We start from the raw sequence: 18655 nt of genomic DNA, 5'->3' as shown, positions 1-18655 counted from the left end.
TTGAAACCTTTCAGCCTAACCACAGGTATACCCAAAAGGTTAAGTTGTTATTAATTATCATTTTTAGGTGGTTATAAGCTGTTATTATTTACCTTTTTAGGTGGCTTGATTTTTTTTTCTAAATGGTCGAAACATCATTTGATGTGATGAGAATTCATACATGACATTTCTGCATTAGTACATTATTTGTTGTCACATGCATATAATATACTCCCTCCGTTCCTAAATACTTGTCTTTCTAGGCATTTCAACAAATGACTATATACGGAGCAAAATGAGTGAATCTACACTCTAAAATATGTCTACATACACCCGTATGTAGTAGTCATTTGAAATGTCTAAAAAAACAAATATTTAGGAACGGAGGGAGTATTTGGTATTTTGTTCAAAAAAATTCATTGCTACAAATTCCTGCCGCAACGCGCGGGGTATTATCTAGTGGTACAAGTTATCCTGACCAAAGGTGGTCTTCGGCTGCCAAAAGCACTGGTGATGACGCCGTCTTGGGCTCCATGGTGACCTCCATCCGGCCGTCCGGCTAGTCTTGGTCTCGTTGCACCGCAATGACAACCTTTGCCTGATATCTTGACATGTGCTTGCTCCCTTTGCACCAAAGGGGAAAACAAGGACACTGCACAGGCCGGCGCCCGCCTGGCGCCCGCTTGGTCTCGATCGGCATGGCTTGCGTCATGGGATCCTCGCGAGGTACCCCTGCATTGTTCTCTCCGCCTCCTCGCGAGCCTGCCTGATGAGGCTGCCTCTGAGGAAGCTTCCTGTCGTCCGCCCCGCGAGGCTTGGCCCCTCACGAGGGTCTTGAGCTTGGGCTGATGAAGATGGGCCGCGCTGGCCCCCTGCCCGAGCCACGCCGCAGGCCGCAGGCAGGCAAGTCTGGAGACCCCGTTCCTAGAACGCCGACAGTCACGGAAAGAATACCATGATACAACGACATCCACAACATAACTCCTCCCAATCAAACCAGAGTTTCTACAGGCACGGTAGAGCAAAGCATATTTTTCAGAAGCCAAAACATAAGCAGGTTTACCAACTAACCGATGAGCTACATCACCAAAGAAGATATTTCAACAACAGAACCTTCTCCAGCAGCCAGAATTGATATTTTCTACGTGCGTTATTAGCAAATGAAAAATCATGAGGTACAACAAAGCAAACATCATGTAAGAAAGAAAGATTACAAAGACCAATCCAACCTTAGGCTCACAGTTTCTAGGTACTGGAAGGCCTAACCAAATCAATTGGAGACAATAGGCTTTCATAGGGAGAAAAAATCTCTTATGATGATTGTGCCTGGCAAAAAATGATAGGCAACTGCTCTGGAACTGTGCCTGGCTCAAGAAATACTGTAACCCAATTATCCGAAAAGAACCAATTCTGCCTCATCCATGTCACTTACCAATCAGTTTTTTTATACCAACAATATATTAGTTCAGAGAAGGGGCAAGATAAAATATATCTCTGCATAAAAAAATTGGTGTATAGGGCAAATTAATTACTCTACTTCTACTTCTGTTGAATAAGTGGAATCACCTGCATTTAGAAGGGGTAATGTCACATCCCTAGTTCTGGCCTGTCCTATGCTTGCTTCCATCTGGGCATCATGTTTAAACTTTTGAAGCCTGAACTGAGGAAGTCAGAAGCCTCAAAACCCTAAATAAAAGAAGGGCAAAAACCCTAAAATCTCATTCATTGTTCCAAAATGTTCTTCTTAGATGTTTAATATTTTTGGCAAGGGTTTTGATCCAAACCAAAAATAATGAACATTTTAGAAGGATTTATTTTTGGGACTTTGAATTTAAATCATTACTTATTTGCATTTGGGCATTTAAATACTATAAAATATTTTAAATGCTCAAATAATCCCAAACTGAAATGTTTACTGTAGGATATATTTCTAACAGTGGTCATGAGCAGTTGCATGATTTTTGGGATTGATTTAGTATTTTTAATAAAGCCACAAAGCTGCAGAAAAAAATAGAAAACAATAAGTAAAAGACAGAGCAGAGAAAACTTACCCGACGCTTACCTGAGGCCCACCCACCTGGTGGCCCAGCAGAAGCCGGCCCAGCCCACCACTGCAGCCCTCCGTCGTCTTCCTCCCCTCGCCCCGAAGCAGCTGCGTGCTCGCACGCGCACGGCCGCGCGACCACCTCCTGCTTGCCGACGAGCCCCTGGCCGCGTGGACGACTCCCGCAGGCCGTCCCGATCCCGCTGACCGTTTCGCTCACTCTCCCCCCTCGACCCTCCCTCCTCTGCTCCCTCTCTCCCGCCTGGACCGAACGGAGCCGCCGTCACCGACGAGCTCCCTCGCGGCCACAGCCACCCCCTCGCTCCCTCTCCACACCCCTGAGCTCCGTCCCGACCCCATGAAGCTCCACCACGACGCATGCGACGCCGGGTGCCCTGTAGCCATGCCATCACCGCCATCTTCATCGCCACGGCCGGCAATCGCCGCCGTTCGATTCGCCGCCGACAGGACGTCCCCGAGCCCACTTAGCGTCTCGTCCGACTCCCCGTGAGCTCCTCTTCTCTTCCCCTCACTCCCCGCACCTGATTTCGTCCCCTAGCTCCTTCTTCCACCACGGCCGAAGCTCGCCGCCGCCGTGCCTCGTCGCCGTCGTGGCCAGAGCCACTGGAACTCCCACCTGAGTGCACCATCGTGCTCAGAACGTCTCCACGAGCCCGTTGCCTGCCGCAGCTCGCCCTCTCGTGCCCCCTAGTGGTCGCCTGTGTCTCACCCGAGCTCCGGCGGCCGCAACCGAGCTCGCCGCCGTCGACTCCGGCCACCCCAGGCCCGGAGACCACGACCATCCGACGCGCCATCGCGCCAGCTCCCCGTAGAGCCAAAGGGCGCACCGAACGGTGCAGTATAGACGAAACCCGAGCCACCCCGGTGCGTCTCCGCCGCGTTTTGGGTCGTCGCCGGCGAAACTCCGGCGACTGCCGACGTGGCACGCTTAATTAGCGCTAATGATGCCCTAACCAACCCCCTAGGCCACTGACTGTGGGCCCCACCCCTGGTCAAACCTCAGTTAGCGCTGGGTTTGACCGGGATTAGCTCCTGTGTCACTGACGTGTGGCCCCCACACGTCAGGTTTGACCTGGGGCGCCCAGTTGACCCTGCTGACGTCACTGTGACGTGGGGCTGACGCAATAAGGATTTTCTGGATTTAAAAATAATCAGGAAATTCCAGAAAATAGCTAAAACTTCTAAAATTCATAGAAATTCAACCGTAACTCAAAATTAAATAATTTATATATGAAAAATTATCAGAAAAATTCAAGGAATCCATCTGTACCATTTTCATGCATGTTAGAACAACTTATCACTACTGTTTAGGACAAATGAATTAAATGGCATTTGAATAATCACATATGGAGTTTGAATTTGAATCTTGTATTCAAACCAACTTCATTTAATCTGTTGCCAGTTGCATTAGCTCAAAACACATTCATATTGCCATATCATAGCATGCATCATTTTGTGCATTGCATTGATTGTGTTCTTCTTTGTTGCCGGTATTGTCCCCTCTCGATAGACGTGTACCGACGATGTGATCGATGACACCGATGAAGAGCTATATTATCTTCAGAAGTGCCAGGCAAGCAAAACCCCCTTGTTCATTCCGATACAATCCTACTCTCTCGCTCCTGCTCTCTTTTACTGCATTAGGACAACAACGACTTATTTGATACTTGCTGCGGTAGCTGAACCCTTTATCCTTTGCATGACCTGTCATTGCCACAGTAAATAGATGAAACCCACTAGCATGAGTAGGAGTTGTTTGAGCCCTGATGTGCCTACTCATTCATGCTTGTTTGTCATGCCTGCTACTGCTTAGAGTTGAGTCAGGTCTGATTCATCGGGGATGAATCAGAGGCGTGTGAACATGTCCTACTATGGGTGAGCTAAGTGTGTGAACACGATTTGGTAAAGGTAGCGGTGAGAGGCCATGTAGGAGTACATGGTGGGTTGTCTCATTGCAGCCGTCCTCAGGAACTGAGTTCTGTGTTTGTGATCCATGATCAGTTACTACCACACATTGGGCTCCGGGCGCTCCAAGCCCTCTCGACTTATTAATCAACTTGATCTCTGTCCAGGAGTTGCAACTAGTTTCTGGTGTTTGTAGGCAGTGTTAGTAGTCTACCAAGTGGCACCCGGTACAGGTGGGCTTGGGACAGACTAGGCACAGTGGCCCGGTGTACCAAGTGGCACCCGGTTGGTGGGCTTGGGAACCCTGCACACATCGTTTGGGGCCGTAAGCGACACCCCGGCCGGATCTCCTTGCGGATGGAACCCGAATAGGCGATAAACCTGGACTAGAGACTTGTTCGGTTAGTCAGGTCGTGGCCGACTCCCTCGCCCGGCTTCCGCTTGAAGGTTGCCGAGGTACATGACGTGTACAGGGCGGTAAGTGGCGAGAGCGTGTGTGAAGAAGTACACCCCTGCAGGGTTAACATCATCTATTCGAATAGCCGGATTCCTCGGATATGGAAACTTGGACCCCTTGTACAGTTCATAGACAAGTGAAAGTGGATACTCTAAAACACGCAAGATAAGCGTGAGTGCTATGGATGGCGTTCTCGTAGGGAGACGGGAGCGGATCCATAGTGGTGTATTGATATGGTGAATATGTGGACTCGTGTGCGCCACCTCAAAAGAGTTACTTGCAGTCGTAGTTCAGGATAGCCACCGAGTCAAAGCTGGCTTGCTGCAGTTAAACCCCACCACCCCTTGTTGATAATGATGCATATGTAGATAGTTCTGATGTAAGTCTTGCTGGGTACATTTGTACTCACGTTTGCCTATTTTATGTTTTTGCAGAGAGACTTCAGTCTCACTAGTAGTTCCGCGTGGACTTCGACGTTTAGCTTGTTACCTCAGCTACGATCTTGTGCCCTCGGCAGGATCTGGTAGATAGTCAGGCTTCTCAGCCTTTTTCATTTATAGATGTCTGTACTCAGACATGATAGCTTCCGCTTGTGCTTTGATTTGTATGCTCTGATTGTTGGGTCATGAGACCCATGTTTGTAATATCTCGCTCCTCGGAGCCTATTGAATAATTACTTGAGTTGTAGAGTCATGTTGTGATGCCATGTTGTATCTGCACATATCGAGCATATTGTGTGTATGTTGTTGAAATGCTTGGTATGTGTGGGATCTGACTATCTAGTTGTTTATCCTTAGTAGCCTCTCTTACCGGGAAATGTCTCCTAGTGTTTCCACTGAGCCATGGTAGCTTGCTACTGCTCCGGAACACTTAGGCTGGCCGGCATGTGTCCTTCTTCGTTCCTGTGTCTGTCCCTTCGGGGAAATGTCACGCGATGAATACCGGAGTCCTGTTAGCCCGCTACAGCCCGGTTCACCGGAGTCCTGCTAGCCCAGTGCTACAGCCTGGATTCACTCGCTGATGACCGACACGTTCGATGTTGGGTCATGGATGCCTGTCCCTGTAAGTTTGTGCCACTTTGGGTTTACGACTAGCCATGTCAGCCCGGGCTCCTTACCATATGGATGCTAGCGACACTACCATATACGTGTGCCAAAAGACGCAAACGGTCCCGGGCAAAGGTAAGGCGACACCCGTGGGAATACCGTGCATGAGGCCGCAAAGTGATATGAGGTGTTACATGCTAGATCGATGTGGCATTGAGTCGGGGTCCTGACAGCGTTGGTATCAGAGCTTGACTGCCTATAGGATTACCAAGCCAAACTGGTCGAAGTTGAGGCTAGAAATTCTTTAGTTATATAAGGGAATTGATTGTGGGATGGAACGTAAGGCTCTTTTTACTCCTTATACCTTATGCCCTTCTGATCTGAGTCATCTTATCTTTCCTACGGGGATTAAGAACTAGGCTATCTCTTCTTTCTATCAGGATCACGTGTTACTAATCCGTAGACTTATAGGTTGTTGGATTTAAGCTTGAATTCAGTTTCTACTACTTCCGTACATTAACTGTTGATCTCGAAACCTTGATATTGTGCTTCTGAGTGGTTATGCCACCATTTTTGTGAATGTCTCAAATCTTTTCTGAGCATTTACAGCTGTTATGCTGTCCGAGTCATCCCAGGTTTCTAAATAGTCGGATGCATTTGCAAATCCCTTCCTCCTGTTTCCGATGTGCCTTTGGTCAGATTAATCACACAAATCAGTGAGTTGAGGTACTTTATTGCCTTGACATATATGTTGGAGCTAGTATTATGACCCTAGGTGTCTTAGGGGATCATCTAGTAATTTAGCCATGATTTGTGTTCCCAATGTGATGATTCTGGCCATCATTCTCGAAAGCATCCCGTGATGCTACTTAGTAGTAGGTATTCTACTCCTGGGTTCTGAACCCGAGATTCACTCTACCTACTTCATGTTGATAGTAATTGCTAGTGCCTTTAGGATATTAGTAACCTTTGCGATAGTCCTTGAAGTCCGTGGTATCTTCTTCTTCCAAATACCATGAACTACTTATGGCAGAAGTTCCTCGTTGAACTGAAATATCACAACAGGATTATTCTTGATGAGTTCTCCATTATATATTGTGGCTCTGCCAGTTCTACCTTTCTGCATGGGTTATCCGGAAGAAATATGTTGAACTTTGTTCGACATGCTAAACCATGCATCCACAACTCAGAAAATTGTATGTTCCTTTGAGTTGTCCCTCTTTAGTTGTCTACTGACCTTCGTCTATCAATTGATAGTCAGGAGTAATTGTGCATTCGTGTTATCAATGCTTATTACTCTTGTGGTCCGTCAAGCCATTCTGTCCTGAATGACTTGGAGAAACAAACTCCAGTACCTCATCCATATTTAGGATTGGGTCAAAGTAGTTGTGTTCCGCAGATCAAGTTACAATCCAGCTTCTGGTCTGCTCTACCCTGAAGTATTACCTTCTTTATGACAGGAATTTCATGAGAATTGCACCACCTTTTGTGAATTCTTGACATAGTGATACTTCTCGCCATCCTTTTTCATTCCTCGGTTCCGTGTTGTTGCAGCCAGAGTGCCGACAAGTGAATCATGGTGTGTGAAATCAATACTCCCAGCAACCTCGTTGCTTGGTAGCTAAAGGATAATAATTTCATTCTTAGCGTGTTGGGTTTTGAATCATCCTTCTAAGACTGATCGTGCTACCTAGTCCTTATTTTGGTGCACCCTTCGATTGATGAGTTAGGATCTTGTCAAGTCCTCACTCATTTGATCATATCGTCTTGCCCTCAAAAGCGAGATTGTTCTCGAGCTTAGTAACATATCGGTGGTTCGTGATTTCCGAAGATCTTCTCGGAAGTATTACCAGGTTGTCACCTGACCGCTATGTTGAGCTCGTGATCAAGTTGGTTTCTTGTGAACCACCTTCTCTCCAAGAATCGGTGTTAGATATCCCTGAGCTAGTTGGTTAAGCTAAACGACAACTTGGAGGGTTGGAAGATAAAAGCTTGCCTGACTTAGTTCGTTCCAAAGGGATATTCTTGTGTAGTGTGTGTTGAAGAAAGATGATATCTTCATCGATTGGTCCCTGTGATCAGTTGCTGGACCTATTGTCTTATCAATCCTTTGATTTGAGTGTGGGCTATCATCAAATCAAGTTAGAACCGACGATGTTTGTAATGTTGTCTTACTCGTGGTTGACTCCTCGAGCATAAGCCATGATATCTTATGGGTCTGACCAATGCTATCACCGTGTTCACTTAACTATGGAATTCCTTCTAAAAGGGAACCCAGATGAATTGTTGTTGAGCCCATTGACAACATTCTTATCTCATCCATGATGTTGTTGAACATTAAGTTAGTGTTGGAAACTTTTGAAAGCATTTTCTTCATGCTAGCTCATGAAGTACTTGTTTGATGAAAGGAGTGACTTCCTTTGATTCACGTGCATTTTGATGTAAGTTGCCGTCGTGAATTCGAGAAAGTTTGTTTTTGCTCCTTTGGAATCATCCCAAGTCGGTCATGCACGTGCGAAGAATTCTGTGGTCTGTTAGACTGATCATCTTCATTCCATATGTATATCCTAGCACACCAAGCCACTGATTGACTTGTTCAAGGAAAAGAAGTCTATGCTTGGGATCTAATCCATGGACTTGCGTAAAGACTTCGATATCCTCGATGATGGCTCCCAACCAGAACTCGGTAGTGTTTTATTGTAAGACTACCATGTGGGCATGCTTGTCTGGAACAACGTGTTCACATGTTTGTAGCAGAACCAGCTCATGTTTTGGAGCTTGCTATCGTAGTTCATTTCCTGAGAATCTCGCAACGTCATCTCGTCGATTTGTGTTGCAAACTTTCATTTTTCTTCCTAGACTCGATGAGTCTGGAATATCCTGACACCAACCAGATCTGAGTCTCAGGCAGATATGATGGTTGGAATATTTCCCAAGAACTATAATATTGGTCCCTCGATAACCGGTAAAGTGGATGTCGTGGCCAACACACCCAGCCGAAAGACCTATTATTGTAGTATCTTGTTTGAGGAAGTTGGCCACCTCCCCATAAGGATTTCGTAGGATTTACCTCCGTAACTGTTCCTTATGGATTCTATTGCTCCCGAAGTCCGACCTTTACTTGATGTTCTAGTTATCAAACCATATCTATGAATGGGTTACACTAGCACGTCAAGGAGAACATTAGAAGCGGAGTGCTAAATGTCTCTCGGTCGATCATCCAGATTTTGTTTCCTTGGCCTCGCTAGGGTGAAATCTGAGTTGATGTTATCTTCCTATGCATCTGCATCGTCCATCGTTGTTCATCATGGTGGTATGTTGTGTTGCCAGGATCCTTGCCACGGATGTGGTAAAACCTTGATGAATATGGAAATGCTCAAGTTCTTGAGAGCACGCACAAGCGCTAGGTGTTATCATCGGCACTAACTGGGTTTGCTCTCAGTTTCCTCGGCAATGCTATGATCTTTTCAAACAGTGAATTCACTCTCTGTTGTTGGGTTTTTCCCCAGTTACCAGAATCATTCCCAGCATTTGCATTTTGTTCCTAGCTTGCACCGCCAATGTGCCATTCTACCATGGGTCTCTTCCATCTCCGGTGATAAGCAAATTCATCCATTACGTTGTCTTCAACAAGGTAATCCACATCATCCAAGTCCGAGTATGCCATTCTACCGACCCCCGCCAATCGATTGCTGTGATTTGCCTTCGGCTGATATAGAGAGTCTCAATGATCTCTATATCAAAGGTAATTCTTTTTGCCACTTAAGATAATAATCTACGAATCACCCTTCTCCAGGATGTTTCGTCGTGGTATCATGGCAATTCAACTCCTCGCTACGTTGACAACCGATCGCCACATTCTTAAGTCTGGAATTGTTGTCTACCTAGTGAACCTCGTCACCTGCTCCACTCCATCCCTCTAGAGGTATGCTTCGTCTCTCAGCTCGAGAGATGTTGCTATGTCACATTCCGGGAGTTAATCCTGAGTTGTTCGACCTTCGAGAAGACCGATCCTTCCAGAGTTTTCCTTTCCTCTTCTTGTCATGATTAGCTGGAGTTCTCAGAGCAAGACGACAAGACAAAGATGGTGTTCAAATCAACGTTCATTTGAAGTGCAACCTGGATCATGAAGATTGTACTAGTTTGCGTTTCCCTTTCATCCCACCCTACGCTTGAATCTCGAGACGAGATTCTTGTTTAGTGGGGGTGAGTTGTCACATCCCTAGTTCTGGCCTGTCCTATGCTTGCTTCCATCTGGGCATCATGTTTAAACTTTTGAAACCTGAACTGAGGAAGTCAGAAGCCTCAAAACCCTAAATAAAAGAAGGGCAAAAACCCTAAAATCTCATTCATTGTTCCAAAATGTTCTTCTTAGATGTTTAATATTTTTGGCAAGGGTTTTGATCCAAACCAAAAATAATGAACATTTTAGAAGGATTTATTTTTGGGACTTTGAATTTAAATCATTACTTATTTGCATTTGGGCATTTAAACACTATAAAATATTTTAAATGCTCAAATAATCCCAAACTGAAATGTTTACTGTAGGATATATTTCTAACAGTGGTCATGAGCAGTTGCATGATTTTTGGGATTGATTTAGTATTTTTAATAAAGCCACAAAGCTGCAGAAAAAAATAGAAAACAATAAGTAAAAGACAGAGCACAGAAAACTTACCCGACGCTTACCTGAGGCCCACCCACCTGGTGGCCAGCAGAAGCCGGCCCAGCCCACCACTGCAGCCCTCCGTCGTCTTCCTCCCCTCGCCCCGAAGCAGCTGCGTGCTCGCACGCGCACGGCCGCGCGGCCACCTCCTACTTGCCGACGAGCCCCTGGCCGCGTGGACGACTCCCGCAGGCCGTCCCGATCCCGCTGACCGTTTCGCTCACTCTCCCCCCTCGACCCTCCCTCCTCTGCTCCCTCTCTCCCGCCTGGACCGAACGGAGCCGCCGTCACCGACGAGCTCCCTCGCGGCCACAGCCACCCCCTCGCTCCCTCTCCACACCCCTGAGCTCCGTCCCGACCCCATGAAGCTCCACCACGACGCATGCGACGCCGGGTGCCCTGTAGCCATGCCATCACCGCCATCTTCATCGCCACGGCCGGCAATCGCCGCCGTTCGATTCGCCGCCGACAGGACGTCCCCGAGCCCACTTAGCGTCTCGTCCGACTCCCCGTGAGCTCCTCTTCTCTTCCCCTCACTCCCCGCACCTGATTTCGTCCCCTAGCTCCTTCTTCCACCACGGCCGAAGCTCGCCGCCGCCGTGCCTCGTCGCCGTCGTGGCCAGAGCCACTGGAGCTCCCACCTGAGTGCACCATCGTGCTCAGAACGTCTCCACGAGCCCGTTGCCTGCCGCAGCTCGCCCTCTCGTGCCCCCTAGTGGTCGCCTGTGTCTCACCCGAGCTCCGGCGGCCGCAACCGAGCTCGCCGCCGTCGACTCCGGCCACCCCAGGCCCGGAGACCACGACCATCCGACGCGCCATCGCGCCAGCTCCCCGTAGAGCCAAAGGGCGCACCGAACGGTGCAGTATAGACGAAACCCGAGCCACCCCGGTGCGTCTCCGCCGCGTTTTGGGTCGTCGCCGGCGAAACTCCGGCGACTGCCGACGTGGCACGCTTAATTAGCGCTAATGACGCCCTAACCAACCCCCTAGGCCACTGACTGTGGGCCCCACCCCTGGTCAAACCTCAGTTAGCGCTGGGTTTGACCGGGATTAGCTCCTGTGTCACTGACGTGTGGCCCCCACACGTCAGGTTTGACCTGGGGCGCCCAGTTGACCCTGCTGACGTCACTGTGACGTGGGGCTGACGCAATAAGTATTTTCTGGATTTAAAAATAATCAGGAAATTCCAGAAAATAGCTAAAACTTCTAAAATCATAGAAATTCAACCGTAACTCCAAAATTAAATAATTTATATATGAAAAATTATCAGAAAAATTCAAGGAATCCATCTGTACCATTTTCATGCATGTTAGAACAACTTATCACTACTGTTTAGGACAAATGAAGTGAATGGCATTTGAATAATCACATATGGAGTTTGAATTTGAATCTTGTATTCAAACCAACTTCATTTAATCTGTTTGCAGTTGCATTAGCTCAAAACACATTCATATTGCCATGTCATAGCATGCATCATATTGTGCATTGCATTGATTGTGTTCTTCTTTGTTGCCGGTATTGTCCCCTCTCGATAGACGTGTACCGACGATGTGATCGATGACACCGATGAAGAGCTATATTATCTTCAGAAGTGCCAGGCAAGCAAAACCCCCTTGTTCATTCCGATACAATCCTACTCTCTCGCTCCTGCTCTCTTTTACTGCATTAGGACAACAACGACTTATTTGATACTTGCTGCGGTAGCTGAACCCTTTATCCTTTGCATGACCTGTCATTGCCACAGTAAATAGATGAAACCCACTAGCATGAGTAGGAGTTGTTTGAGCCCTGATGTGCCTACTCATTCATGCTTGTTTGTCATGCCTGCTACTGCTTAGAGTTGAGTCAGGTCTGATTCATCGGGGATGAATCAGAGGCGTGTGAACATGTCCTACTATGGGTGAACTAAGTGTGTGAACACGATTTGGTAAAGGTAGCGGTGAGAGGCCATGTAGGAGTACATGGTGGGTTGTCTAATTGCAGCCGTCCTCAGGAACTGAGTTCTGTGTTTGTGATCCATGATCAGTTACTACCACACATTGGGCTCCGGGCGCTCCAAGCTCTCTCGACTTATTAATCAACTTGATCTCTGTCCAGGAGTTGCAACTAGTTTCTGGTGTTTGTAGGTAGTGTTAGTAGTCTACCAAGTGGCACCCGGTACAGGTGGGCTTGGGACAGACTAGGCACAGTGGCACGGTGTACCAAGTGGCACCCGGTTGGTGGGCTTGGGAACCCTGCACACATCGTTTGGGGCCGTGAGCGACACCCCGGCCGGATCTCCTTGCGGATGGAACCCGAATAGGCGATAAACCTGGACTAGAGACTTGTTCGGTTAGTCAGGTCGTGGCCGACTCCCTCGCCCGGCTTCCGCTTGAAGGTTGCCGAGGTACATGACGTGTACAGGGCGGTAAGTGGCGAAAGCGTGTGTGAAGAAGTACACCCCTGCAGGGTTATCATTATCTATTCGAATAGCCGGATTCCTCGGATATGGAAACTTGGACCCCTTGTACAGTTCATAGACAAGTGAAAGTGGATACTCTAAAACACGCAAGATAAGCGTGAGTGCTATGGATGGCGTTCTCGTAGGGAGACGGGAGCGGATCCATAGTGGTGTATTGATATGGTGAATATGTGGACTCGTGTGCGCCACCTCAAAAGAGTTACTTGCAGTCGTAGTTCAGGATAGCCACCGAGTCAAAGCTGGCTTGCTGCAGTTAAACCCCTCCACCCCCTTGTTGATAATGATGCATATGTAGATAGATCTGATGTAAGTCTTGCTGGGTACATTTGTACTCACGTTTGCCTATTTTATGTTTTGCAGAGAGACTTCAGTCTCACTAGTAGTTCCGCTTGGACTTCGACGTTTAGCTTGTTACCTCAGCTACGATCTTGTGCCCTCGGCAGGATCTGGTAGATAGTCAGGCTTCTCAGCCTTTTTCATTTATAGATGTCTGTACTCAGACATGATAGCTTCCGCTTGTGCTTTGATTTGTATGCTCTGAGTGTTGGGTCATGAGACCCATGTTTGTAATATCTCGCTCCTCGGAGCCTAATGAATAATTACTTGAGTCGTAGAGTCATGTTGTGATGCCATGTTGTATCTGCACATATCGAGCATATTGTGTGTATGTTGTTGAAATGCTTGGTATGTGTGGGATCTGACTATCTAGTTGTTTATCCTTAGTAGCCTCTCTTACCGGGAAATGTCTCCTAGTGTTTCCACTGAGCCATGGTAGCTTGTTACTGCTCCGGAACACTTAGGCTGGCCGGCATGTGTCCTTCTTCGTTCCTGTGTCTGTCCCTTCGGGGAAATGTCACGCGATGAATACCGGAGTCCTGTTAGCCCGCTACAGCCCGGTTCACCGGAGTCCTGCTAGCCCAGTGCTACAGCCTGGATTCACTCGCTGATGACCGACACGTTCGATGTTGGGTCATGGATGCCTGTCCCTGTAAGTTTGTGCCACTTTGGGTTTACGACTAGCCATGTCAGCCCGGGCTCCTTACCATATGGATGCTAGCGACACTACCATATACGTGTGCCAAAAGACGCAAACGGTCCCGGGCAAAGGTAAGACGACACCCGTGGGAATACCGTGCGTGAGGCCGCAAAGTGATATGAGGTGTTACATGCTAGATCGATGTGGCATTGAGTCGGGGTCCTGACAGGTAAACATCACTATGAGAAACATGTTTTTCCCATTTGAATTCTTACAGAAGATGAGCCATAATCCCAAGTTTAATTGATTTCCTCATGTTTCTTACCTTGTAGATAAATGCAGAACTACAGCCACATCTATCCTACCTTACCTCAAACATTATTAGCCCATCTTTCTTAACTTGCAAATAAACAACCTTCGAATTATGTAGAAACCATCCATCTTCCAATTAGAAATATGATAGAATGAGAATGAAAATTCTACATCCCATTCAAAAATTAGAAAAATATGAAAACAGCCAAGCCTATTTGGTAATCAAATACTTGGATAACCTAATCATGACACATAACTTGAGGAAAATCCTCACTTATACATGGATAGTTCCTGCAGAACACATAACTAATTTAAGTCTTGTCGCTTGAGGCAAAATTTATCAAGCACTACACTGCACAACACGTTTGTTACACAAAAGAACAGCCATAGGCTAATACATCCATTATTCTCCTGTCAGATGCTACACTGAGATTAGTTGGTACTCCAAATGCTACACTGAGATTGCTTTCTGGTCTTCTTGAAGCTCCACCTTCTATGGGCTCCAGATGCACTTGATACGGCTGTAAAACAACATCTTGCTATTTGTTCATGACTTGTTTTCCATTCATTTAAAGACTGAAAAACAGTTAACCTTTTCTGGACCCTACATATTCTAGCATCTGTTTGTTAAGTACCAGGTACTTTCTTGTAGGCTAAACAAATACGTAATATACAAAATATGAATGCACATCAAGCAGTTTGGTAACTTAAGCATGTAATTAAAGCTTGAAATACCACAAGGCTACTACATTCAAGATAGTCTGTAACAAATCCCATCGGGAATATTCATCATGGGACCAAGTCACCAGAAACAAAGAAGCACGCCACCGACCAAGGACAGCACGGATACAGCATTACACAATCAACGCAACAATCAAGACATAAGGAAACAAAAATGGAGAGGAACAAAATCAAACCCTCAGATGCAGCGGAGGAACACGAATAGCTCGATGAAGCCCCGTAACCAGCCGCCGCTGTCAACACCCCTACCCACCTAGAAGACCAGTTAAGACCGATGCGAAAGACGAAGCCACCAGCAGCAGAACCAGCGAACACAGAGAACAGCGCTGCCCTCTCTGTGAACCTCTGTGAACCGACAAAGAACACACCCGCCCAGCCGCCACCGCACACAAAACCAATAAAGCAGCGAGAGAGCAGACACACGCACCTGACACATAGGGCAAAAGGCTCACACGAACCGCCACGACTCACCACCGAGTAGGCCCATATACAGCTAACGACCAAAACACAGCCTCAAAACCGAGCCCACAACTGACTCTAAATACCACGATGCACCAGGAGCCTCAAAATCAAGGGAGCTTAGTAACTTAGGTGATAGTGCATACAATGCAACCACACAAATGAAAATGACAGATATTTCTTCCATTCAGAAATATATCATATGAACCTCTTTACCTTGACTACATACATTAAAATAATTAGTATGACCTCACCGGATTAGGAAACAGATGAATCTGTGTATGTACTGGTTAGGAAAACTACCAGCAGATCGTATGTGGTTGGAGGATGTACAAACATGAGTTTTCAGCAAATTAATTAAGCAGAGAAAACTAAATGCATCTTAGTGGTTTCTCTCAATATTTCTTTAGAGAAATGTAATATGTACATATCCACTATGAAGTCCATGTTTGCCAAGGATAACTAAGAAAACAGTCATGTCTACTTGTCGTATCACAAATACAAACAAGGTTTGATGTTCAACCTCTATCTCTTGAAGTGTGCCTAGCCAACAGTTCTAGCAGTCTTTGCTGTTCTTGTTTGGATATTCCAGGATGAAGCTGAGGAAGGTTGCTAAGGAATGATTTGGCATCTGCTATCTTATCATGCCTACAGTACTCCTGCAGTATTGAATTGTAAGTTCTCTCATTGGGCTTGCAACCATGAGTAACCATATAACGTACTAAATCAATAGCCTCTTCAAACATTGAGTTGGCCACATAACTCTTAACAAAGATATTGTATGTTACAATATCTGGTACCAGGCCTGAAGATTTCATCTCAGAAAACAATCTTGAGGCTTCTTTCATCTGCCCTTTTCTTCCATATGCATAGATCATTGTGTTATAAGAATATCAATCCGGACGTGCACCACTTGACTTGATCTCAGTGAGGATATTTTCGCACTTTTCACAATCACCTAATCGAGAATACATATGCATCAAGCTATTGTATGTTGCGGTGCTGAGGTTGATACAACTTCCCTTCATGAGTGAAAGAATCTCCTCCACTTTCTTAACCATCCTATTTTTCCCATATACGGAAATCATTGCATTTAGGACGTTAATATCCAGAGAGCACCGCCTCTTCCTAAGTTCCAGGAACGCCTTCTCTGTTTCGGATAAGTTATTAACTTTGCTGTTGACCAATACCAATGTTTTCACCAGCCCGTGGTGTGACTCTATCTTCTCTGCATATATATCTTCTGACAAAGCTTTCATTTTGTCCAGCTTTTTTGCATTAGCATATGCATGAAGCAGTGAAGAGTAACTAAGCTCATCTGGCCTACAATCCAGATTCTCCATCTCAGCAAACAACTTTTCTGCCTGCTCCCAACACCCACCACGAGCTAGTGCAGATAGAACAGCGTTATATGTTGATATGTCAGGATATATACCGGCTTCAATCATCCTCTTGTATATCTCCATTGATTGGTCAAACAAGCCACACCGACTATATGAACTAATGAGCGAAACATATGTGTCCCGCTCAGGAACATAACCAGATTTCTTCATCTCCTTGAATACCCCAGACACCTCGGAATCTAAACCATTTTGACCAAATACCGCCAAGAGTGTGTTCCAGGTCACAACATCTGGCACAAATCCAGCAGACCTGAGATCGTCAAAGACAACCATCATCTCTGGGAACTTTCCCCTCACCCCATGCAGCTTGATCAATGCATTGTACGTGCACAAGTTTGGCTTACATCCATTCCTCAACATTTCATCACACGTCCCGATTGCTGCATCAATTTTGCCAGCCCTGTCAAGACCAGAAATCAGCGTCGTGTATGTAATGACATCCGGCTGAATTCCCTTAAGCTCCATCTCCTCTTTGAGCTCTGCTGCCTCTTTCAACAACCCATCCTTTACATAGGACGAAATTAGCGAGTTGTAGGTTACCACACTGGGTGGACAGCCCCCAAGCTCCATCTCCTTGAGCACCCCAATTGCCTCATCATGCATCCGTGCCTTGCCATACACATCAAGCAGCGAATTGAATGTGACCTTGTCAGGTTCGAACCCAGCAGCCCTCATTTCGTCGAACACTTTCGCTGCCTCCTTATAGAGTGCACCACGCCGGCAACAGCTAATGAGCGTGTTATATGTATACCTGTCCAGCGGAATCCCGTCGTTCTTCATGGAGTCCACGAGTGCCAGCACATCCTTCCACGGAACGGCAATCTTGAAGTACACATGGAGCACGACATTGTAGGTGACGATGGCGGGCTGAATGCCGTTAGCCACCATACGGCGGAACACGGCGACCGCGTCCCGGAACCGGCTGGCCCGGGAGAACGCTGACACGAGAGCCGTGTAAGCGCTGGCGTCGGGTTCCGGCGCAGCGTCGAGGAGCGCGGAGGCGTCGGCGAGGCGGCCGGCGCGCGCGAGGACGCGGACGGCTGCGGGGAGCACGCGGGGATGTTGGAGGACGTGCAGGCCGTGGAGGTCCCGCGCAGCGTGGAGAGCAGCGAGCGCGACGCCGGGTCGGCCGCGGGAAGCGAGGGCGTTGAGCACGGAGGCGAGCTCGGAGGTTGGGAGCGCGGAGAGAATGTCGCGCGCGGAGTCCGGGTCGGACAGGAGGGAGAGGAGCGCGCGCCGCGCGGGGAGGGAGAGGGAGGGCGGCAGGTTCCATGGCTGCCCGCTGCCTCGGCCGCCCTGGTGATTAGGGTCGTGCGGGCGGCCGAGGCGCGGCGTGCGGGAGGAGGAGGTGGGGGTGGGGTGTGAGGAGGAGAGGAGGGAGGTGGGGGAGAAGAGTCGGAGAGGGGAGAGCACGGGGGGTTGGTGGCGGAAGGTCTTGGAGGTGGGAGGCGGCGGCGCGGGCGCCCGGAGCGGGAGCGGGAAGGCGACCGTTTCGACCATGGCGGGCGGGGTTGCCGTTGGCTGGGGTTTAGGGGTTATGGCCGGTGAAGGGGTCGCTGGCTGGCACGGGCACGGCCGCTCGTGGAGAAGAGGACCGGATATGGGGGGGATCTCCTATTCGGCGAACAGCGCGCCGGAAACCGGCCGCGCGCGCACACCCCCGATCCCCTACGCTCGCCGACACATGTGGGGTCGAGGTGCCCCTGTTTTTTCTTTGAGATTTCAAAAAAAGTTCTGGCTTTCAAAAGACGTTCAATGATTCAACAAAAATGTTCACCGAATTCAAAAAAACTCTTGAATTCAAAAAATCACGATTTCAAAAGAATGAACATTTTTGAATTTTAATGATTTTGTTATTATTTTTATGAGATTATTTTAATAATCATGAACATGTTTTTATATTTGATGAGCACATTTTGAATCCGATGAACATTTTCTGAACTTGATGAACAAAGATTGTATTCAAGAATGCTTTTTGATAAATGGATGAATAAATTTTAAATTCAATGAGCATTTTTTTATTTGATGAAGAAATTTTAAATTTGATGAACACTTTTTAAATCCGATGATTTTTTTTGAAATTGGTGAACATTTTTTTACAATGATGAACATTTTTTGAATTTGATGAACAAAAAGTATTTGCAAAATTGAAAGGAAATTTTCACAAAAGGGTGAAACGTAAATA

At 47.2% G+C, this 18655-nt stretch overlaps 1 protein-coding gene across 1 annotated transcript; it reads right to left on the bottom strand.

Moving 5' to 3' along the window:
- Positions 1-15566: 15566 nt before the first annotated feature.
- On the bottom strand, positions 15567-18052 carry LOC123188170 (pentatricopeptide repeat-containing protein At5g02860-like). Its single transcript, XM_044600212.1, has one exon. It carries the CDS (start codon positions 17968-17970, stop codon positions 15961-15963), a length of 2010 nt encoding a protein of 669 aa, XP_044456147.1. The 5' UTR covers positions 17971-18052; the 3' UTR covers positions 15567-15960.
- Positions 18053-18655: the final 603 nt, after the last annotated feature.

The sequence above is a fragment of the Triticum aestivum genome, chromosome 2A (assembly GCF_018294505.1).
Source record: "Triticum aestivum cultivar Chinese Spring chromosome 2A, IWGSC CS RefSeq v2.1, whole genome shotgun sequence".
Taxonomy (NCBI): Eukaryota; Viridiplantae; Streptophyta; class Magnoliopsida; order Poales; family Poaceae; genus Triticum; species Triticum aestivum.
Note: the sequence above shows the minus strand (reverse complement) of the source record. Positions and strands in the feature narration are given on the sequence as shown.